The sequence below is a fragment of the Hyperolius riggenbachi genome, chromosome 12, assembly GCF_040937935.1.
Source record: "Hyperolius riggenbachi isolate aHypRig1 chromosome 12, aHypRig1.pri, whole genome shotgun sequence".
Lineage (NCBI taxonomy): Eukaryota > Metazoa > Chordata > Amphibia > Anura > Hyperoliidae > Hyperolius > Hyperolius riggenbachi.
The window spans coordinates 125,625,493-125,650,046 of NC_090657.1; the positions used below are offsets into that span (position 1 = coordinate 125,625,493).

Sequence of the window (24,554 nt, forward strand, 5' to 3'; positions counted from 1 at the left end):
TCTGAAATTCTTACAATAAAAAGCATACCATTCTATTCATTATGTGCTCCTGGTCCCCTCTGTGCTGTTTCTGCCATTCTCTGCTGCAAACCTGGCTTGTAATTGCCAGTTTTAGGCAGTGTTTACAAACAAACTAACCAGCTTCTAATAGGCTCAGCTAAGCAGAGTGTGTTAGTCACACAGAGCCTGCAGGGGGTGTGTACAGCTTCTAGCTAATCACAAGCAGCCCTGCACATTCCAGTCTGACTGCCTCAGCCTGACTGTGCCGACTATAGAGAGAAGATTAGATCATATAACAGAGATAACACAGCTACTGTGCAATTAGGAAAAGCTGCAGTAAGCCAGACCACATTAGAAAAGGCATAGGAACTTATAGCATAGAAGAAATAAAGATAAACAATTTGTTACAGAGTCTCTTTAACTGCAGTTGGATGCGGGTTCTCCCTGCAGAAGAAAGAGTCAGCCCTGTAATGTAACCCTTTAAATGCTTTTTTACTAAAAAAAACCACATTGTGTTAGTATATTATATGCTATAAATAATCTTTTAGAACAAAGAAGAAATTCTGGGTTATATTCCGCTTTAAGTCTATCTGGATGGATATATCCGTCCAGATAGCATGCCCTGCTGCCGCTGAGCAGTTCCCATTCATTGATCTAAGTCCACGTATTAAAGACCGACAGCGTCAGCGAGACGGCTCAGTCTTTCATAAATTCCCTTCTGCCCCCTCCACGCTTTACTTCCGCTTGTGTAGTAATACTAGGCGTGCAGAAGTAAGCTCCGAGGGCATCTTGTGGCCAAATAGTAAAATTACATCTGGTAATTTTTATTTCCAGATAATTACATTCATTTTTTTTTTACTGTTAAAAGTAGTCCCTTGTCTCCCACACGCCCCAATAGCTACACAAAAAAAAATGTATGTATGTAGTAAGGTGTATTACTGTCATTTTTTAAATAATGGGCTTTTAATAAGTGATGGAAGCAAAACTGAAAAAATGCACCTTTATTTCCAAATAAAATATTGGCGCCATACATTGTGAGAGGAACATAATTTAAATGGTGTAATAACCGTGACAAACAGGCAAATAAAATACATGGGTTTTAATTATGGTAACATGTATTAATTTCAAACTATAGTGGCCAAGAACTGAGAAATAATTAATTTTTTCTATTTCTTTTTTAATCTTCCTGTTAAATAGATTTAGAATAAAATAATTCTTAGCAATGTGTACCACCCAAAGAAAGCCTAAATGGTGGCGGAAAAAAAACAAGATATAGATCATTTCAGTGTGATAAGTAGTGATAAAGTCATTGGCGAATTAATGGGAGGTGAAAGTAGCTCGGATGCAAAAGGTGAAACAACACTGTAGGGCTGAAGTGGTTAAACAACTCGGAACACCTCATACTACAAGTTTATGGAATTCAAGGCTGCAATCAAGCTGGGCAGAAGCTACTGTCATTGCAGCAGACTGCTCAATGGCTAAGAGACTTACACCCAACTCCAACACAAAAATAAAAGGATTACGGTAGCTACCAATTAGAAAGTAAGATACTTTTTTTTTTTTTTTACTGTTAATAGACAAAGAGAAAGGAATCTTTTCTGCGATCTAGGTGACAGGGTCTAATAGGGGTTTACCAATTACAGGGCAGATCTGCCTGTTTTCTATAGTTACTGCCTGAAAAGAGTTAAAATAAATACATGTACATTTGAAGTCTCTGTGTGTGCAATGGTTCATTTGAAACAGTGCCACAGGAGGTGTCTAGGTCTTGATCTGCAAAATGGGAACGTCCGTGTTGTATTACTCCTCCCCTGGAGATAAGAAGTGGTCTACGACTGATATCACCTGGAAGAGCTGCGTTCTTTGCTGACACAATCATCCTGTGTGGTGCTATGTCCATTTCCCATACCGCTACAGGTTCTCCTCTTCTTCTTTCTGTGGGACAAGGTCTCTGCTCCAGAACTGGAGTCACCCTGGGTGCACAAAACAGTAAAAAAAATAAATGTATTGCTGTGTAATTATAACATTATTATTATTATTTAGTATTTATATAGCGCCGACATATTACGCAGCGCTGTACAGTGTATATATATATATATATATATTTTGTCTTGTCACTAACTGTCCCTCAAAGGAGCTCACAATCTAATCCCTACCATTGCCATATGTCTATATTATGTAGTGTAAGTACTGTAGTCTAGGGCCAATTTTTAGGGGGAGCCAATTAACTTATCTGTATGTTTTTGGAATATGAGAGGAAACCTGAGTGCCCGGAGGAAACCCACGCAGACACGGAGAGAACATACAAACTCTTTGCAAATAGTGCCCTGGCTGGGATTCGAACCAGGGACCCAGGGTTGCAAGGCGAGAGAGCCACTACGCCACCGTGCTGCACATTAAATATGATACAGTTAAAAAAGGAAAAATATAAATGTTTATAAACTTTCAAATGAAAAAAAATGACAAACTTATGGATAAAAATGCTGTTAATTGCTGCCAGAGGAAAGAATGGTTTCCAGGCTAGAATGTTGATCTCCAGGTAATCATGCATTCTGAGTTACTTAATGGACAAGCCTACATCTAACATTATTATTATTGATTTATAAAGCGCCAACATATTCCGTGGCGCTGTACAAAGTAAGAAACAAACATGGGGTACATAATAATACAGACAATGGTGTACACCAATATACAAGATACATAATTAGTGACAAAATACAAAGAATGAAACAAAATACAAATTATAGAATTGGTAATGACAGTGATAAAATTAACATGATGAATAAAATGTATAATGGTTACCAAGACACAAAAGGGGGAGAGAGCCCTGCCCTTGCGAGCTTACAATCTAAAGGGAAATGGGGGGGGGGAACAGGAGGAGGGGTAGTATGCAGCAAATATATAGAGGCTTTGTGTTTTAGGATACCTAGTAGGAGTACAATTTGGTCTTAGTACAAAGGGAAGTGGCCTAAGGTGGAGCATATGCTTGTCGGAACAAGTGTGTTTTTAGAGAGCGTTTAAAGGTAACAAAAGGTTGGAGAGTGACGGATGTGTTGTGGGAGGGCATTCCAGAGGAGGGGTGAAGCGCGTGCAAAGTCTTGTAAACGTGAATGTGAGGAGTTGATTCTAGAGGAGGACAACAGAAGATATTGTGCCGATCTGAGATTGCGATTGGGTTTGTATCTGGAGATTAGTGAGGATATGTACCGAGGAGAGAGATTGTGGAGAGCTTTGTAGGTTAGGGTTAGGAGTTTGAACTGAATCCTCTGGTTAATTTGCAGCCAGTGAAGAGCTTGACAAAGAGGGCTGGCAGAGAAAGATCGAGAAGAAAGATGAATGAGACGAGCAGCTGAGTTCAGTACCGACTGCAGCGGGGCCAGTTTGTTAGACGGTAGTCCACAAAGTAGTACGTTGCAGTAGTCTAGACGAGAAATTATGAGAGCATGTATTAACATTTTAGTTGTGTCTTGAGTGAGAAAGGGACGGATGCGAGATATGTTTTTGAGTTGGAGATGGCAGGAGCTGGTTATGGAGTGAACATGAGGAATAAAAGAGAGAGATGAGTCGAATATCACCCCCAAGCACTGAGCTTTGGGAACTGAAGTTATGGGAGCGTTATTAACATTTATTGTTACTTCAGGTAGGGAGGTGGACAGACGGTGGAAAAATTATTAGTTCTGTTTTACTCATATTAAGTTTTAGGAAGCGAGAGGACATGAAGGAGGATATAGCAGACAAGCAGTCAGGAACACGTTTAAGGAGGGAGTTAAGGTCTGGGGCAGAGAGGTACAGTTGTGTATCGTCTGCATAGAGGTGGTATTGAAACCCGAATGAGTTGATTAAATCACCAAGACCATGCATGTACATGGAAAAGAGGAGGGGACCAAGGACAGAGCCTTGGGGAACCCCGACAGACAAAGCATGAGAAGAGATCTGAGTAGGAGACTGTGAAGGACCTTCCAGAGAGGTAGGAAGATAACCATGTGAGAGCAAGGCCCTTTATTCCGACATTTGAAAGTATTTGTAGGTGTGGTCGACAGTATCAAATGCTGATGACAGGTCAAGAAGGATGAGTATGGAAAATTGACCTTTGGATTTGGCTGTAAGAAGGTCATTGGCCACTTTGGTAAGGGCTGTTTCCGTGGAGTGGTTAGAGCGAAAGCCAGACTGGAACTGATCAAGTAGGGAGCTCACAGATAAATAATGGCTTAATTCTGCATGTATATGGCGTTCAAGTAGTTTGGATGCAAATGGGAGAACATCCATATGGAGGCCATAATACAGACTCCCATTTTTTTTTACTGCATGAGAGAGTAAATTTGCATTAAGTATGCAGAAAGTTTTGTTTATCTCATATCTGTACTATTGGATAAATATATAAAATACCTTTAACCATTTCATGTTGAGATGACATTGCAATTTTACTGGACAAAACACCTGCTCAAAACACCCTGCGCTATTCCATCCTCAGATAGATTGGAAGTAGCTGAGATGGCTGGCAGAAACTCTCTCTCTCTTTGTGTGTACCGTATATACTTGAGTATAAGCCGAGGTTTTGGGAATGAAAAAGTGGTCGCAAAGTGGGGGTCTCAGCTTATACTCGAGTCAAGAAGTATAAGCGCGCCCCCATCCACCTTCAGGAAGTGTGACCCCTCCCCCCACAGGCAGTTTGCTCCCCGCTCCCACCCTCCTCCCCATAAACATTTCCCTCGCTGAAATCACGGCAGTAGCGGCAGCAGGGTGACTCGCCTTCCGGGTGGCTCAAGGCGAGGATTACGTGCCGCTGGACTCCTCTGTGTACATCTCCGCTAACAGGAAGTAGTAATTACACTACTTCCTGTGAGCGGCGATGTACATAGAGGAGCCCGATGGCACATGATCATCGCCTGGTGCCGCCAGGAAGGTGAGTCACCCCGCCGCCGCGATATCAGCCAGGAAGAGGGGAGCTCAGAGGGGGAACTCAAGGAGAGGGAGGGAGGAGTCGGGTCTCCCCCCCCCAACAGGCAAGTCTCACTGTGCCGCTGCTCTCCTCTCCTAAATTTTCCAGCATGCGGGGGGAGGACGGCACACTGCTTGCAGGGTGTGGGGGGAGCAGGGAGAAAATTGCCAGCGGGGAAGGGGGCACACCTATGCCTAGCTACCTATACCGAGGACATCTACACCTGGCTACCTATATTGAAGCACCTATGGCTGGCTACCAATGCTGGAGACATCTACACCTGGCTACCTATACTGAAGTACCTATGGCTGGCTTAGCTTTACTAGGGCACCTATGGCACCTGTACTGGGGCACCAATGGCTGGCTAACCTCTACTGGGGAACTTATGGCTGGCTAACCTATAATGGAGATACCTTATACTCGGGTCAATTATTTCCCCCCTTTTTTTATGGTAAACGTTGGGGGTCGGCTTATACTCTAGTATATATGGGTAGATCTGACATCATCCTTCTTATGCTGAGAGATTACCCTTTTGTGGCCAGAAGCCCCTGCTCACTTCATAAAAAAAATCTTATCCAACTCCTCTGTCCCTATCAAAAACACCATTTACTAACTAGAACCTAAACCATATAAAGTCAAGGGCTGCTGTGTAAAGCTCTATTTGCATGTCTCCAGAAATAAAAAAAATGACTATATAAACTAGCTAAGCTTAATATATAAAGTCTTATTGTAGCAGCATAATAGCCTAACCTATAGGGGTTCTACCAACAGCAGCTGCTCACTCAACTAGGGGTCCAGTCCTAGTTAGCCAAGGCCAATTTGATGAGGAAAAGCCAATAATTACACTTACCGGTAATTGGATTTCTGCGTAGCCTCCACGACAAGTGAAACATGAGATTGCCCCGCCTGCCAAGGGGACAGGAAGCACAAGATGCAATTAAATAGCCACATCCTCCTACCTATCCACAATGCTTAGACTATTACCTTGACTCAGTAGGAGACTTACCCTTAGATTTGGGTGGGTATGTCCACCCTTCGTGGAGGCTATGCAGAAATGCAATTACCGGTAAGTGTAATTATTGGCTTCTGCTTGTGAACCATGAGAGTTAGAATATTACCTCTCTTAGGGTGGGACCACCGCAGACAATGCTTTGCGACCAAACCCCAAGTCTTGGTGACTCAGTAAATCCAAACGGTACTGCTTTATGAAGGTGTCATAAGAGGACCATGTGGCAGCCTTGCAAATTTGGAGGAGTACAGAGGCAGAATTCCTTTCTGCCCAGGAAGAGGAGACAGGCCTAGTGGAGTGTGCTTTGACATTCACAGGAGCTGGCTTACCTGCTATTTCATAAGCTTTGCTTATACATAACCTTAACCAGTTACTGAGAGTACTCTTGGGTGCTCTTTACGAGCATCCTTAAAGGGAACCAGAGAGGAACCTTAGCTAAAAAAATGAAAAAGCAGTTATACATACCTGGGGCTTCCTCCAGCCCCATACGCGCTGATCGATCCCACGTCGCCGTCCACCGCTGCCCGCATCTACGAGAACCGGCTCCCGTCGCTGACGTCATCGGAGCCGGGCTACGCAGGAGAAGTGCACCCTCTACGTACACAAAGAGCGCACCTCTGCTACGCTTAGACTGGCTCCGACTGACGGATCAGCGCGGAGCCGGTCCTTGTAGCTGCGGGCAGAGGAGGATGGCGGCGTGGGATCGATCAGCCTGTATGGGGCTGGAGGAAGCCCCAGGTATGTATAACGGCTTTATTTTTTCCTCTCTGGTTCCCTTTAAACTGAACAAAATAAATTATCCTTTCTCTATTCAGCAGTTTTATCTAAATAAAACAAAATAATTTTCCTGACATCCAGGGAACTAAATTTCTCTTCTTTGCGGTTTGAAAGATTCGGACAAAATGAAAGCATAAATATTTCATGTTCTCTATGGAAATCTGTGACAACTTTTGGAGAAAAACTTGGAGGTAACTTAAAAGTGATTCTATCCGGCTGGATAGTCATAAATGGTGGCTTTATGTTAAAGGCTTGTATTTCCCCAATACGCCGGGCTGTAATCACTGCTACTAACAAACACGTCTTTAGCGTTAAGTTCGTAATGGAAATTTGATCCATGGGCTCAAAGAGGAATGCTATAACAGAATTTAGGACTAAATTCAAGTCCCAAGGCGGAATAGTTGGTTTCTTCACCACTGTTTTCCTTTTAACCGCCTTAATATACTGGTACCTTTTAATCAAAGAATGAGGTAAAAGGAAAATCAAAGTATGCACCCAGAGCTGCTAACTGCACCTTAAGGGCGTTCAATTTTAGACCCATATACAATAATAATACAATACAATAACATTTCTATAACGCTTTTCTCCCATAGAACTCAAAGCACTTAGGCTCTCTCAGATTCAGTAATTGGTAGTAGGATGAATTATTCACACAACAAAAAGTTATATTTCTGCAAATGCCAAACTGAAAAGGGGGGTTTTCAGTCTGGATTTAAACACGTCCAGGGATGGAGCTGGCCTGATCTGTTGAGGTAAGGAGTTCCAAAACGTAGGGGCAGCATGACTTTGTACTGGTTGAACTCGATGGACGTATGTCTTTTTTTCAACCAAAATAACTACGTAACTATAAAGGCTCTGGGACCAAAAGTTTCCAAGTGGACTCTGTGTATGACTAGATTATTAGAACCTGTGGATCTGAGAATGCGGGGATTGCTACGCAGCTGCAACATTTCTTTCATGTGTTCAGGGCTTAGATTATTCAGTGATTTAAATGTCAGTAGGCCGATCCTGAATAGGACCCTCCATTCTATAGGTAGCCAGTGAAGGGAGTGCAGGACTTGCGTTATGTGGCAGTGACGGGGTTGGTTGGTTGGTTAGAAGTCTGGCAGCAGTATTCTGTATCAGCTGCAGGAGGTACAAGTCCTTTTTTGGAAGGTCAGTATAGAGAGCATTGCAGTAGTCCAGTCGGGAGGTAATGAAGGCATGAACTAAAGTTGGTAGATCTTCGGGGGGGGATGAGGTACTTGATTTTTGCAATGTTCTTAAGGTGAAAATAGGATAATTTCACCACAGCAGAGATGTGAGTTCTGAAGTTTAAATCCCCATCAATTAGAACTCCCAGGCTACGCACATGATCAGAGCTGTGTAGATCCGTGCCTCCTATCCCCAGTGGTGAAGACTGCAAGTTAAGTTGTTTTGTTGTCATGTGCTGCTCTCCAATCAGAAGGACTTCAGTTTTGTTTGCATTTAGTTTCAGCCAGTTGTCACTCATCCGTTGCTGTAGTTCACGTAAGCAGGAGTTTATAGTTGGAGTTGGGTCTGTCACACCAGGCTTGAAGGAAAGCTATAGTTGGGTGTCATCAGCATAGCAGTGGTATGTTAGGCCATGTTTTTGGATTATGCAGGAGAACAGAGGCACCAAAAGGATAAAAGGAAGCTAAATTAGCTTAAAAACCAAATTCTTGGTAAATAGAGGAGGCAGTGGTGGACTTAACTCCTACAAGTAGACACACAGTTTATCAAGGCACCTCTGGCTCTTCTACTGACCACATATGCTATTGCTCCGTTGTTATTGCCTGATGAAGCAGGATCAAACCTGCGAAACGCGTTGCATATTTGGAGTTCATAAATAAAATATATTGACTGTCTTTACTACAGTCGTTGTGTGTCTACTTGGAGGAGGTAAGTCCACCACTGCCTCCTCTATTTACCAAGAATTTGGTTTTTAAGCTAATTTAGCTTCCTTTTATCCTTTTGGCGCCTCTGTTCTCCTGCATAATATTGAGTCCACCCTGGGTGGAGGGTTGAACCCCCTTTTTCTCATCTACAGAGAGCAACTTGGGGTCAGGAAAATATCCCCACCTGCCTTTACAGTGGTTGCCTAATGGTAACCCTGGGTTGTGAGTATTAATATTTACTCCATCTAGTAACCATTTACCAGTACAGTATTACACTATTGGGGCTCTTGGTGTTCCTTGTTTTTATGTTTTTGGATTCGTTTTCCAAGCGGTAACATGTAAATCGTGAAAAGCAGGGGAGAAAGGATTGAGCCCTGGGGCACCCCATACTTAAGTGGTACAGAGGTGGACAGGAAGGGCCCCATAGACACTTCTTGGGTTCTGCCACTCAAGAAGGATTGGAACCACTGAAGAACTATGCCATCAATGCTGCAGTATTCCTGTAGCCGGTTTATCAAGATGTCATGGTCAACTGTATCAAAGGCTGCAGAGAGGTCTAGCAGTATGAGGATGGAGCACTCTTCTCTGTCTCTTGCCATGAGCAGGTGGTTGCATATTTGGATGAGGGCAGTTTCAGTGCTGTGATGTTTCCTTAAGCCAGACTGGAATGGGTCATAACTGTTTTGTAGGATTTTGGCTTCTAGCTGAATGTATACAGCTTTTTCAATTAGCTTACCCAGAAAGGGATGGTTAGAGACAGGTCTGTAGCTGGTCATTGCATCTGGGTCCAGGGAGGGTTTTTTGAGGAGAGGCCTGATGATTGCTTCCTTCAGCAAAGCAGGAAATACCCCTGATTGTAAGGAACAGTTCACAATTTTGAGGAATACCGGTACAAACAGGTCAGGGCAGTTCAACATGAACTGTGTTGGGCCAGGATCCAGGTCACAGGTAGTTTGGCGGAGGTGAAGGAGGATGCTTCATGTGACTTCTTCATCAATTTCTAGTGCTAGGGGGGTGACAGGAGGTGATTGATGGGTGTCTCAAGGTGTGATTAGAGGGGGGAATAGATGCAATCAATGCACTGGGGAGGTGATCGGAAGGGGGTCTGAGGGGGATCTGAGGGTTTGGCCACGTTATCAGGAGCCCACACGGGGCAAATTAGGGCCTGATCTGATGTGTAGGTGTGCTAGGGGGTGACAGGTGGTGACAGGAGGTGATTGATGGGTGTCTCAAGGTGCGATTAGAGGGGGGAATAGATGCAAGCAACGCACTGGCGAGGTGATCAGGGCTGGGGTCTGAGGGCGTTCTGAGGGTGTGGGCGGGTGATTGGGTGCCCTAGGGGCAGATAGGGGTCTAATCTGATGGGTAGCAGTGACAGTGGGTGATGGATAGGTGATTGATGGGTAATTAGTGGGTGTTTAGAGGAGAGAACAGATGTAAACAATGCACTTGGGAGGTGATCTGACGGCAGGACTGCGGGCGATCTGATGGTGTGGGTGATCAGATTGCCCGCAAGGGGCAGGTTAGGGGCTGATTGAGGGGTGGCAGTGACAGGGGGTGATTGACAGGTGATCAGTGGGTTATTACAGGGGGGATAGATGCATACAGTATACGAGGGGGGGGGGTCTGGGGAGAATCTGAGGGGTGGGGGGGGGTGATCAGGAGTCCCCAGGGGGCAGTTTAGGGCATAAAAAAAATAGCGTTGACAGATAGTGATTGATGGGTGATTAGGGGGGTGATTGGGTGCAAACAGTGGTCTGGGGGGTGGGCAGGGGGGGGGGGTCTGAGGGGTGCTGTGGGCGATCAAGGGGCAGATCAGTGTGTTTGGGTGCAGACTGGGGTGGCTGCAGCCTGCCCTGGTGGTCCCTCAGACACTGGGACCACCAGGGCAGGAGGCAGCCTGTATAATACGCTTTGTATACATTACAAAGCATATTATACGCTTTGCATGCGGCGATCGTGGGGTTAACAACCCGTCGGCGCTTCCGATCGGCCGTCGGAAAGTCGTCGCGGGTGGGCGGAGCCAGGTGCTGTGGGAAGCGCGCGTCACTAGTGACGAGTTCGCTCCCCAGGCATGCCGAAAGAACGCCCATGGGTGTATTGCGGTCCTTTCGGCGTCCACTTTGGTTTCTCCAATTTTTGTGGTGCATACACAAGTTTTTGCCATTTTCACAGTATGATAGCTTAATTAATACCTGCACATTTATATTGGAAGTGAGAGTAGTACTTTTTGTATCCAGACAGGATTATTTGATGCACCTCTTCGTTGAGCTGATTGTGGCAGTGTCAGTTTATTTATTTAAGATTTTTTACATTTTTCTGACGCTGTTATATACTTTTGACCGCAGTCTCTTAAGGGAGAGTTTTTGCATCTTTTTAAAGCATAATTTTGTACACATTTTGTATGCTGGGCTCGGTTATTAATTACATTAGGGGCCTATGACCCGGGTCCGACTCTATTGTTTTTAATTGTTTTTATTTTTTGTAGCTGGTGTCAAAAACTTTTGCATGTACTATTTTGGCCTCTTGATCAATGTTTTCTTAGAAAGTGCTTGATGAATTATCAGGGCCGGATTTGTACTTTCCAGTGCCCTAGGCCTGCTGTCATCTACCCCCCCCCCCCACCCCCCCCCACCACCACCACCACCACCACCACTACCACTACCAAAAAACATTCTGACCAACACTGACTATCGATCATTGGTTTGAATGGGCTCATTTCAGTTGTGCTGCTCTGCCTCCCATTCAGCCAAGAATCAGAGGATGCTCTGTCTGCTCAATAATTCCTGCAATTTGTGCTCCTGCCCGAATGTGCACAGCAGCCAATAGTGTTCTGGGCATGCATACTTGAGAAATGACGCTGATATATGTACTTGTCAAAAATGCATAACACTATACTCGCGTTGGTTGCTGTGCACATCTGGGCAGGAGCACAAAACTTGCGCAAGTCGCAAGTGGCCAGAGCATGCGCTGCTTCTTTGTCCTCTGTGCGACTGGCTGCAGTCATAGCCACATACAGGTGACAGGGAGCGCGAGTGGCCAGAGCATGCACTGCTTCTTTGTCCTCTGTGAGACTGGCTGCAGTCAGAGCCACAAACAGGTGACAGGGAGCGTGAGTGGCCAGAGCATGCGCTGCTTCTTTGTCCTCTGTGCGACTGGCTGCAGTCATAGCCACAAACAGGTGACAGGGAACGTGAGTGGCCAGAGCATGCGCTGCTTCTTTGTCCTCTGTGAGACTGGCTGCAGTCAGAGCCACAAACAGGTGACAGGGAGCGTGCGTGGCCAGAGCATGCAATGCTTCTTTGTCCTCTGTGAGACTGGCTGCAGTCAGAGCCACAAACAGGTGACAGGGAGCGTGAGTGGCCAGAGCATGCGCTGCTTCTTTGTCCTCTGTGCGACTGGCTGCAGTCATAGCCACAAACAGGTGACAGGGAGCGTGAGTGGCCAGAGCATGCGCTGCTTCTTTGTCCTCTGTGAGACTGGCTGCAGTCAGAGCCACAAACAGGTGACAGGGAGCGTGAGTGGCCAGAGCATGCGCTGCTTCTTTGTCCTCTGTGCGACTGGCTGCAGTCATAGCCACAAACAGGTGACAGGACAGCTCAATGGAGAGAAACAGAGAACAGGTAAGTAGCAAACATCCTGTCAATACCCACTTTGGATGTTTGGTTGTAATTAGAGCGGACCTGAACTCAGAACTTCCTCTCTGCTTCAAAAGATACACAATAACATAATAACCTTTAAAAAACATTTCTTTGTTACAGCTGATACAAATCCTGCAATAAATCGGCAGTGTCTACTTCCTGCTTTCATGGAAGCAGACATATTGTTAACATCATGTGCTTTCAAATTAGCTTAGATGTTGTGGCAGTCAGGGGACACAGGAGAGATCAAATTACAACGTCAGATTAGACACAGATGAGGGGGAATTACACAGGCTCTCTAAAAAAATACAAGGTAGATTTTTCTATGTTTTCCTTCTGTCCTGTGCAAGAGTTCAGCTCCACTTTAAAGCATCTGAATGATATTTATTTATATTTGAAAAATCTATGTATCTCTTTTGAATGTTGAAAGTACATATGGTGGTGTGCTCTAACATATTGACAGTATACAAGAACAAAGTCTTGAGAAGGCTTATTCACAGAAAGATTACTTTTTTTTCTTTTAAGCCAATAAATGGTATCGTCCTCATTCAAAACTCTCTGCTTTCGCTGTGGCTAAAATGGTACAATGCTTTACTGCTACAGGAAAGGAGAAGGATGCCAAACTATACAGACTAGCATAGAGGTAGTAACAGCTCAGGTGACAGTGACAGTTTAGCAATGAAAGTAAAGCAAACAGCATTTTTATTCCTCTCATAGATGGTAGGAACAGAAAATGAGTCAGGAAAGAGTTAACTGAGACCACTGCTGGCTAGGAAGAAAAAAAACCCTAAAGCCATAAATTTAAGTAGACTAGAGATAAGAAAGTGTAATTTACAGCTGCTGGGGTCAGTGTCACAACTCTAAAGGAGAAAGTGAAGAAATTAGCAGGGTTCACTGATGTCTTTGAATGCCTGCATTAAAACTCAGCGGAACTTAGTTCTATCTGCTTTGTAATGTAAATCCCTGGTATTTCTCACATCAACTTGTATGATCATGATAAGAGGAATTGATCATCAGATGAGGTGACAGCAGATGTTGATTGAGAGAGAGACTTGCTAGAATTGGGGAACTCTGGAATTCAGCTATTAGTGCAGAGCAGGGCGCTGGCTGGCTGCGCTGCGGGACCAGAAGAGGTGATTAATTTTGACATATGACCTCTTCTCTCTCCAAGTCATGCTGCCCTTCTTATCTTATCTGATTTTATCGCCCTAGGCCATGGCCTTTGTGGCCTTTCCAGAAATCCGGCCCTGTGAATTATATGAGGACAATAAGGGGTGCCCTTCTTCTGTGTTTCTAGTGTATGTTTTAGGTCTGCAACATATTTCCCCCTCTCCTTACCAATAGGTGGTTTTACAAGCAATATTAATTGCTGTAATTATGCTTGCTCCTTTTTTCTTTGGTTGAAGATATTTCCAGTGAGCCGGCAGAATGGGTACAGGATAATATGCATCCATAAGATCTATGGACGCCATGAGGTAATCCTTCCCCAGAAGCTGAATCGTGGAAGTAATGGATTCCATGCGAAACTTTTTGTATTTTACAAAACTGTTCAAAAACCGAAGATCTCTCACCTGAACTGGAACCTCCACAACTCCCTTCTGGGAAAGATTCTCCACAGCAGACTGCTTCACTGGGGACTGCAAAAAACTTGTCACTCAAATTTTTGGAGGTTTCCTGGAAAATTGAATTCTGTACCATTCCCTGATTGTCTGGCAAATATATTTGCTTTTTGAAATTTTTTTCCAAGCCGGGAAAAATGCTTTCAACCTGCTCCCCAACTGAACATAGTCATTGTTCAGTATTGGGTTGTTTGAGGATTGTAGATTGAAGAGGAAGCCTTTCAGGCCTTTTTTCACCTGCCAGTTTTTATTCGGTTCTTTATTTCTATAATTTTTCCTAGGGCCCCGACATCACTTTCTGGGAGCCTGTTTTTTCTTTAAAGGAGGAAAAGTCTTTCTTTTCAGCTGCCCTTTCTAGAGCTTCAAGGGCTGAACCGAACAGGTCTCCTTCAAATGGGAGGCCACGAAGTTTGACTTTAGTTGCCATACCACCTTCCCAATTTTTTAGCCATAAAAGTCTGAACAGAATTGATCAAAGCACGGTGGCGTAGTGGTTAGTGCTCTCGCCTTGCAGCGCTGGGTCCCCGGTTCGAATCCCAGCCAGGTTAACATCTGTAAGGAGTTTGTATGTTCCCCAGTGTCTGCGTGGGTTTCCTCCGGGTACTCCGGTTTCCTCCCACATCCCAAAAACATACAGATAAGTTAATTGGCTTCCCCCTAAAATTGGCCCTAGACTACAATACATACGCTACACGATATACACATATGACTATGGTAGGGACTAGAGTGTGCGCTCCTCCGAGGGACAGTTAATGACAAGACTATATATACTCTGTACAGCGCTGCGGAAGATGTTGGTGCTATATAAATAATAATAATAAAAGCTAGACTCCGAGCAGAAATTCTGCCAGCCTCACTAGAAGCATCCGCAAGGAACTTAACAGCTAGCTTTAGGGTAGGAACTGATAGGGAAATGTTTTTAAGTGAAACACCATCTTTCAAATGAGCCTGCATCTCCTGCAGCCACAGAATTAACCACTTGGGGACCACCCCCAGCCGATGGGCGGCGGCAAGGGCTGGGCCCAAACGACCGCAATACGCCCATCGGCGGCATCAGGGGTGGCTGTGCGGCGGTCCCGTCATCCATGACGCGATCTGCCGCCGGCATTAGGCTCCGCCCACTCTGCACATAACCCGCCGGCTAATTAGCAGCGCCGGCGAGTTTTAAATGTGGCGATCCGGCCAATCAGAAGCGTATAATACACTTTGTTATTGTAACAAAGTGTGTTATACTGCCTGCCTCCTCCTCTGATGGTCACATGTAAACTACATGGCGATGAAGAAGATTTCCCATGCTCTCCTAAGAAGATTGTCCGTCTTTTTATCAATAGGATCCTTTAGATTCCCAAAGTTTTCAAACTGTAAATCCGTCTTTTTTGACACCCTAGAAAAATATGGATCGAGCTTGGGAGAAATGCCCCAGAAATTCTGATCATCCGCACTAAACAGGTATCTACGGGATAAAGAACGAGGCCAAAAGGCCCTTTTTTCAGGTTCCTCCCATTCCTTCTTAATCATATTTTTTAAAGAAGAATGGACTGGAATGAAACAAGTCTGGGGTTCTGACAAGCTCTCGTACATTTGATCCAAGAGTGTCAATGCTTTCTTTTCTATAGTGATTCCCATGGCATTATGCATATCAGACAGCAAATCTTTCATAAGGTCTGGTGAAAAGGAGAACTTTTGATGATCATCAGATTTATCAACCGTATCCTCAGCAGAAATTTCTTCAAAGGAGGAAATTTCTCCTTCTTCCTCAGAAAGATCTGATCCTTCAGACTCCTCACCTCTCTTTCACTTAGTACTGAGGGAAGGAGGTGAAACCATCCGTACAGAGAGATCAACAGAGGAGGACCCCTGCGCTTGAGTAATGTCATCCTGAGGGATAGAGGCAGCAGCAGCAGAAGTAGAAGCAGTAGCCGAAGTAGAGGCAGCAGAAGAGGAAGCTATGGCTGAGTCCCTAATATCTTTTACAGCAGAAGACATCTCTAAACGCATCCAGCCCATTAAGTCTTTAAAGACAACTGGCGATTCATCTTTAACAATCTTGTCTGTACAATATTGACATAATTTCTTGGAAGAGGATACAGATGATGATATACGGTTATTGCAGATAGCACATCGTCTTTCTTTTGAGGTTGATGAAGGTCTACTCTGAGAGGACTGAGAAGATGACTTGTCTTTATCCTTATCTTTATTGTCAGCTTTAGGAATTTTAGGCTGAAAAATATAAAACAGAATGAAGCCATCAGTCCCCTCAGTGTATACTAACTACAGATTCCGCAAAAGACCACACATTTGCTCACCAGAGAGGGTTCATGGCCAGTCTCTGCAGATTAGAAAGGCCTGCGGCATCCTCCATGGTCCCCCAGCAGCATTGAGGCCATGAATAAACATATGGGTTTAAAACCTTACCCTCACCTCCAACTCCTCCCCTTTAATTGCTTGCAGCTGCTTTTCCTCTCCCGCAGCTAGCCGTTCTTCCAATCACCGCCGCGGCCCTGCAATCAGGGTTAGTCATGTGGGATACCCGCACATGACGTCATCGCGCTTCCGCCCAGAACTTCCGGATAGCGCGCTGCCGTCCATAAATCTTCCGCCTTCCGTGGAGAAGCCTTCTACACGCTGGACGCGTGGCACACTGAGTCCCCTGCTCAGCCCGACCTTGCCTGCCCCCAAACGCTGCACCTGCCACCTGACATGGGAGCACAGAGACCTCCCCACTCCTCCTGTCTATGACAGGAAAAACAACTGAGGAATCTCTGTGAGTAGCTTGTATTTATGTATGCTGCTGTCTATTATGCAAAATTTATTAATAGCTTCCTGTCCAGAATTGGGAGGGAGACAAGTCTCAGAGGAGGGGTGCTGTCCCAGGGACGTTCTGGGAAAGAGGGAGCTGTTTTAGACAAATAATAGCCTTTGTTCAGGCTGAAAAATCACACCTTCAGGTACAGACTGAGTATGGCCCATCTGCCCCTGCTTCAAAAGATCATTCAAGATCTGCAGGATCAAAGGCTTTTCTACCATGGTAGGATAACAGCAGAAACCTATTTTAGCCAGTCTGGCATAAAAAGAATTATAGTGGCCTGATCCTTCACCACATTTTGAAGTACCTTTTCTAATAAATTAATTGGAGAAAAGGTATATGCTCTCTGCAGGCCCCAGTCCAGCAGAAATGCGCCCACAGTTTATTGTGAGCGTCTGGAAAGAAAAACAACATTATCCCGAACAGCAATACAGGTAACTGCAAACTGTCAAACAAATCTGTTCAGACACCAATTACGCTAAAATTATATGTCATTTAACTAAACTGCTAGAAGATTTCCTCTGGGGTAAACCCATCTCAAGGAGAGAGCCTCGTTTTCTGTCCAGCAGAATATCTAGAGCTAGGCAGAGAGAGCGAGCAGGGGTGGACTGCAAGTCCCCCCTTGTTTGTTTAACCTCCTTGCCGGTTTTCCCGACCTGAGCTCGGGGTAGAAAAAAGCAGCTGCCATCGGTGATCCCGAGCTCAGGTCGGGGTAGGCATTGCAGAGCTTTACCTGTAGTTGTGGAGTCCCGCGCGCGATCTCGCTGCGCAGCGGGACTCCAGCCTCTCTCCCCGGCAGTGTGGGGTCTTTCCCTGGCCGCCGGGATCCCCCATGTCCCCGCTATTCTTCCGGGGACCCGGCAGCCAGTTGGAGCAGCGCAGCCGTGGTGGTGGCAGCAGAGCGGTGGTGGCAGCGTGACGTCATCGGGGGCGGGGCTAACATTGAAAACGAACTTCTCTATATTAGAGAAATATAGAGAAGTTCGTTTATATGTATATTAGCGCCATCTTGTGGGCAAAGAGAAAACTGCAGCCCAGGAAGGTAAATTTTTTTTTTATTTTGCTGCAGATCTCCCTGCCAGAATGATTTTTTTCAGGTTTTAGGGTCTGAAAGAGTGAAAAAAATTGCACCGCTTTTAGACTCTAAAATCTGGAAAGAATCAGACCGCCAAGGAGGTTAAATAAACCACAGACGTTTGTCTGGTGTCACAGGGCTCCTAGTGGCGGACCGCAAAATGCCTTCCAATCGGTTTCAGCACACAGACCATGCAAGCTGTGGTCGCACTCTGTGAAACGGCTGGAATTTTGGCAGCAGATTTCAGGGTATAACTGCCACCACCTCTGTTACCATGGGATAGAGGAGCCCACTGACTGGCTAAGCCTAGACCTGCAAATAAAAATGGTTAAACACACTCTATTCTGTCTAGCTAGAGACAATAGTAGCGTCTCTTCAGAAGCCTGGGTTCAGTTTCTGTGTGGCTGAATAGCAGGGCAGCTAAATAAACAAAATGACTTCTGGCAAGAGGCTACAAAGCCGATTTAATTCAACAGGCTTTTAAAAAAGCTAACTCCAGTGAAAGGAAATGCCTACTGGAAAACAGGAGAAGAGATTTATCTGTGACCTCAAAGAGAGTACCAATGTCTTTTGACTTCACAGGGATGACATATCAAATCAAAACAACCGTGATCAAGAACTGGGACATTCTCTTAAGAGACCCTGTTTTGAAACCCCTAGTGGCTGAAGGACCTCTGTTCTCTTTCAGGCGAGCCCCCACGATAGGATCAAAGGTCAGCAAAAGTGAATTTAACTCCCCACATAGAGGCAACTGGTTGGAACGATTTAAACCTCATGGGAACCATAAATGCGGCCATTGCGTATCGTGTAATCAAATGAGCACAGGGAATAGCTTTCAGCTAGGGCCTTCACGACGCAAAGTTAATGCGTTTTTAACGTGTCAGACAGAATATGTCGTATACGCTATATGGTGTCCCTGCGGTCGTTTCTATGTGGGAGAAACCACAAGATCAATCAATAGACGTTTCAGAGAACATTTTAATTCCATAAAATCGGGCCATGGCTCACCCAGACTAATCAAGCATGTAAGAGAAGCACATAGTGGTAACCCCTCAGTATTGACCTTTGCAGGCATAATTCACGTCCCTCCACTGAGAAGAGGAGGTGACCGGGAGAAAAAGCTCAAAAGAGAGGAAATAATGCTGATCATCAGGACTGACGCCATGGGCCCAATGGGTCTTAATGATTATGCTGACTTTGCATGTTTCCTCGACCCTTAAGTATGGACATTTTGATATGTATAGGTCTTGATTGGAAAACTGCTCTGAGCCACCTTATTCCCCGTGTTGAGTATACCAATCCCCTGTATCATCCTTCAATTATCCTGATATGAAATCAGGGCACCTCAGTTAATATAAATACAGTTTCCCTCCTTTCGCTTATCCATCTCTTTTTAATCTGACTCACTAGATGAGCATTTTAATTCACTTGGTTTGGCACCATAATGCCATATTTGTAATCCCTATGCTACTTTTTAGAGACACATTAATTATGACATATAATATACACAAGTAATATTTGGCATATATTGCCCCTTTTCCACTAATATCTAGTCCAATTTGAACTAGTCTTACTGTTCAGGTAATTTAATACACAAAGTTCCCTTGTTTTACTACTTCACCTGCAGTTTAGTCATCGGCCACTAGATGGCGCCAAACCAGTTACAGGTTGCCATATAGAGCAATAGCTCTAGCATCCATCTAATAAGTATGGTCCGCTGCGGCACCAGTAACTTTAGTTTCCCCCTTCCCCACGGAAGCTGATCCTGAAGCGCAGATGCGCTCCATCGCATGATTGGCTGAAGGGGAAGAATAGGGGCGGCACCAGAAGGCGGAAGTCCGCCGAACGCCGTAACAGAGGGTATTTTTACCCGGCCAGTTCACCCCCAACACACAGCCTCCGTAGAAGCGCTTAGATAGCGCGAAACGGCCGTCAGGCTATTCCTACACCCAGCGCCCACCACCAGCTCACAGCTACAAGCCTCTTTTGCACGGTATGTGAAATTTTTTTATATCCTGCACGAAATGTGATGACAGCAACATCCAGCAATAAATGCACAACAAGCAGCAGTGCCGACTTTGTATCTTCATTGTATCTACCTGAATTTTGTCTATCCCAGTCAGAGCACGCTGGACGTGCCATAAGAGTCTAACTCACTACAGCCCTGCAGGTCCTTCACAAGAGCAGATGTAAAGTCTATGCAGTGCCGACCCCTCTCTTCTCCCCCCTCCATTGCCCTCTCAACGAATGATTCTGAATCTACAGTCAGAGCACGCAATATGACTACATCTGCAGCTTCAAATATTGATGTACACACTGAATCTGAGGAAGACACCACAGACAGCGAAATTGAATTGGAAGGAGCAGCAGTTGCCAGTGGCAGAAGTGATGTTAAAGACTTCTTTAAAAATCGGGCAGTATCTAGCACCTCGAGCAAAACGGTGGGCGCTAGGGTAGCGGAAACTACTTTGGAGAGGCTAAGTGATAAGGAGGTGAAACTGTTCTGGACACTGACAACCTTGCAACAATATAAAGACGATAAAATCACAGCAAGGGGCTTTAGAAGATACGTAGAGCCGTCAGAATACCAGGACGATGAGGAGTTTGTCAACAAATGGAAAACAGCCTATCTTGAATTAGCAGTAAAGCTACAAGACATCGTCCTGGAACGCACCATACAGGAGCATACGAAAGTACTCAAAGAGATTGAGAACACTAAACGTCGATACCAGGAATTGGTGGAACGCACCCAATACTCTAAGACCCTAAAAAGAATCGATCGTAAATTGACCGTGGTTCAGGACACCATTAAGGAACGCAAATTACGCAAGTTCCAGAGAGACAGAGACGATTACCGTCAGAAGAAATACTTTTCCTGGCAACAAGCCGGCAAGCCAAGAACCCCAAGAAAGGGAAAAGGACACTGGACAACAGATACAGATTCCAGTGAGGAGGAAAAGAAAAACAGTAATACCCCTCCCGATAACCCTTCTGGCAAATCAGGATCAGATCAGCGACTACACCCTTTAGGCGGAGCACAAGGAGGGGGAGAGGGAAATCTAAGGCAAAAAAGGAAAGGACGGCACTTGCAGTGGGAAGACAGAAGATACCCCAAGAACCCAAAACGGAAAAGGAACTAGATCTTGCTACATCATTCGAGTGCGAGCCCTTGGAAGTCCTGAATTTATCGAACGTGACACTTCCTGATGGAGTAAAAGATCTCCTACAAAAAGGCCTTAACTACAGTCTTGCCACCGACTTTGATTACGCCAAGTTCAAAGTCGACCTGTACAAAAACATCAGACGCCTCAATATTAAGTTGCAATTTCTGAAAAAGGAATACCCAGTTAGTCGACCAAAAGCTATGTGTTGGGGTGACGCTAAAGTTGGCCCTTTAGGCTTTAGCCCTGGAATCGAATGGACGACTCAAGATCAGCAAAACCTGGATATTTTAAGAGAACTGGAATCACAGTCCAATGAAGAGGAACAAAGGACAGAAACCAGTTTCAAACCCTGCAGATCTACAGCTCCTTTCCACGTTCAGCCAGGTTCTAGTTTAGATATATTTCAAAAAGTGGTAGAGAGGGAATTAAAGGCGCAAATCTACCCCAAGGTAGATAATAATTTATCAACAAAAGAAACACGGGCACTCAAGTGGTTGCAAAACCGCACCGACCTACAAATACGTCGAGCAGACAAAGGAGGAGCCATCGTGATATTATCAATAGAGCAGTATCGGAATGAAGCAATGAGGCAGCTACAAGACACCACAACATACCAACGCCTTCCTGGAGATCCCACAATTCGCTACCAGAATCAACTGAGAACCTTATTACGTAAAGGAACTGAGCAGGGTACCATTACATCCAAATTAGCCAATGATCTACTTGCCTAGTCACCCCATTAAGCCCATCTGGTATCACATACCTAAGTTGCACAAGTCCCAGACCAACCCCCCGGGCCGCCCCATTGTATCGGGGATAGGCTCGGTCACGGAGCGGCTGTCCAGATACCTGGACCACGTCCTGAGGCCATTGCTTGACCATATCCCCTCCCACTTAGCAGACACTGTAGATGTCCTAAGGGGAGTGGAGGAATATCTGTGGCATGAAGGTGACCTCCTGGCAACAATAGACGTGGAAAGTCTTTATAGTAGAATTCCACACAAACTTGGTTTGATGGCAATCAGGAAATTCCTAGATCGCACTGATAAGAATGATCACTTTAAGGACTTCATTTGTGAATGTCTTGAGTTCGTGCTAACGCACAACTCATTTGTTTTTGATGGGCAATGGTATTGGCAGATCTCGGGTACTGCAATGGGGACAGCGGTCTCCTGCACGTACGCGAATTTGTTCCTCGCTTGGTGGGAGGAGGAGTACATCCACTCCCCTCATAACCCCTTTAGAAGCCTACTTGGGGCGTGGTCCAGGTATGTTGATGACGTGTTAGTATTTTGGTCTGGGACTCGTGCTACCTTTAATGATTTTGTGCATTACATTAATGCAAATGAAGCAAATATGGCCTTCACAGCAACTATAGCACAAGACAAGATAGCCTTTTTAGATCTAGAGTTAGTGGTCAAGGAAGGAAAACTAATACCAAGGGGATTCCGCAAGGCAACTGCATCTAACGCCTTACTCCACAATAACAGCTTTCACCCAGAGCACGTGACCCACACACTTCCTTATGCCCAGTTCCTCCGACTACGTCGTAATAACGCACTCGACGACGATTTTCGTCGGCAGTCGGAGGACCTGGGCAAGAGACTTCTGGCAAGAGGCTACAAAGCCGATTTAATTCAACAGGCTTTTAAAAAAGCCAACTCCAGTGAAAGGAAATGCCTACTGGAAAACAGGAGAAGAGATTTATCTGTGACCTCAAAGAGAGTACCAATGTCTTTTGACTTCACAGGGATGACATATCAAATCAAAACAACCGTGATCAAGAACTGGGACATTCTCTTAAGAGACCCTGTTTTGAAACCCCTAGTGGCTGAAGGACCTCTGTTCTCTTTCAGGCGAGCCCCCACGATAGGATCAAAGGTCAGCAAAAGTGAATTTAACTCCCCACATAGAGGCAACTGGTTGGAACGATTTAAACCTCATGGGAACCATAAATGCGGCCATTGCATATCGTGTAATCAAATGAGCACAGGGAATAGCTTTCAGCTAGGGCCTTCACGACGCAAAGTTAATGCGTTTTTTACGTGTCAGACAGAATATGTCGTATACGCTATATGGTGTCCCTGCGGTCGTTTCTATGTGGGAGAAACCACAAGATCAATCAATAGAAGTTTCAGAGAACATTTTAATTCCATAAAATCGGGCCATGGCTCACCCAGACTAATCAAGCATGTAAGAGAAGCACATAGTGGTAACCCCTCAGTATTGACCTTTGCAGGCATAATTCACGTCCCTCCACTGAGAAGAGGAGGTGACCGGGAGAAAAAGCTCAAAAGAGAGGAAATAATGCTGATCATCAGGACTGACGCCATGGGCCCAATGGGTCTTAATGATTATGCTGACTTTGCATGTTTCCTCGACCCTTAAGTATGGACATTTTGATATGTATAGGTCTTGATTGGAAAACTGCTCTGAGCCACCTTATTCCCCGTGTTGAGTATACCAATCCCCTGTATCATCCTCCAATTATCCTGATATGAAATCAGGGCACCTCAGTTAATATAAATACAGTTTCCCTCCTTTCGCTTATCCATCTCTTTTTAATCTGACTCACTAGATGAGCATTTTAATTCACTTGGTTTGGCACCATAATGCCATATTTGTAATCCCTATGCTACTTTTTAGAGACACATATTAATTATGACATATAATATACACAAGTAATATTTGCCATATATTGCCCCTTTTCCACTAATATCTAGTCCAATTTGAACTAGTCTTACTGTTCAGGTAATTTAATACACAAAGTTCCCTTGTTTTGCTATTTCACCTGCAGTTTAGTCATCGGCCACTAGATGGCGCCAAACCAGTTACAGGTTGCCATATAGAGCAATAGCTCTAGCATCCATCTAATAAGTATGGTCCGCTGCGGCACCAGTAACTTTAGTTTCCCCCTTCCCCACGGAAGCTGATCCTGAAGCGCAGATGCGCTCCATCGCATGATTGGCTGAAGGGGAAGAATAGGGGCGGCACCAGAAGGCGGAAGTCCGCCGAACGCCGTAACAGAGGGTATTTTTACCCGGCCAGTTCACCCCCAACACACAGCCTCCGTAGAAGCGCTTAGATAGCGCGAAACGGCCGTCAGGCTATTCCTACACCCAGCGCCCACCACCAGCTCACAGCTACAAGCCTCTTTTGCACGGTATGTGAAATTTTTTTATATCCTGCACGAAATGTGATGACAGCAACATCCAGCAATAAATGCACAACAAGCAGCAGTGCCGACTTTGTATATTCATTGTATAAACAAAATGACGTTGGCGGCGTTTTATTAAAATGCAATATAAATAATTAATATATACAGAAAATTATTAAAATCAACAATTACAGAAACATTATTATTATTATTTATTTATAAAGCGCCAACATATTCCGTGGCGCTGTACAATGTAAGAAAACAAACAAGGGATACATAATGATACAGACAATGATATACATCAAATATGAACACTGATACAAGATACAGCACTGCTGATTACAATTTGATTTAACATGATGATTAAAATGTATAAATGTCTAAGTGTGCAAGCAATTAAATTAATAACAGTCCATGACACAAAAGGGTGAGAGCCCTGCCCTTGCGAGCTTACAATCTAAAGGAATGGGGT

The 24,554-nt window shown here is 44.8% G+C and overlaps 1 protein-coding gene across 1 annotated transcript in view; it reads right to left on the reverse strand.

Annotated features, from left to right (window-relative positions):
* Positions 1-986: 986 nt before the first annotated feature.
* The window catches only part of JMJD6 (jumonji domain containing 6, arginine demethylase and lysine hydroxylase), a 293,711-nt gene continuing 270,143 nt past the window's right edge, over positions 987-24,554 (reverse strand). Inside the window, exon 6 of the mRNA XM_068261994.1 lies at positions 987-1,970. Within this exon, the coding sequence (XP_068118095.1) occupies positions 1,839-1,970 (132 nt within the window). The 3' untranslated portion in view covers positions 987-1,838. The remainder of the gene's footprint in view (positions 1,971-24,554) is intronic.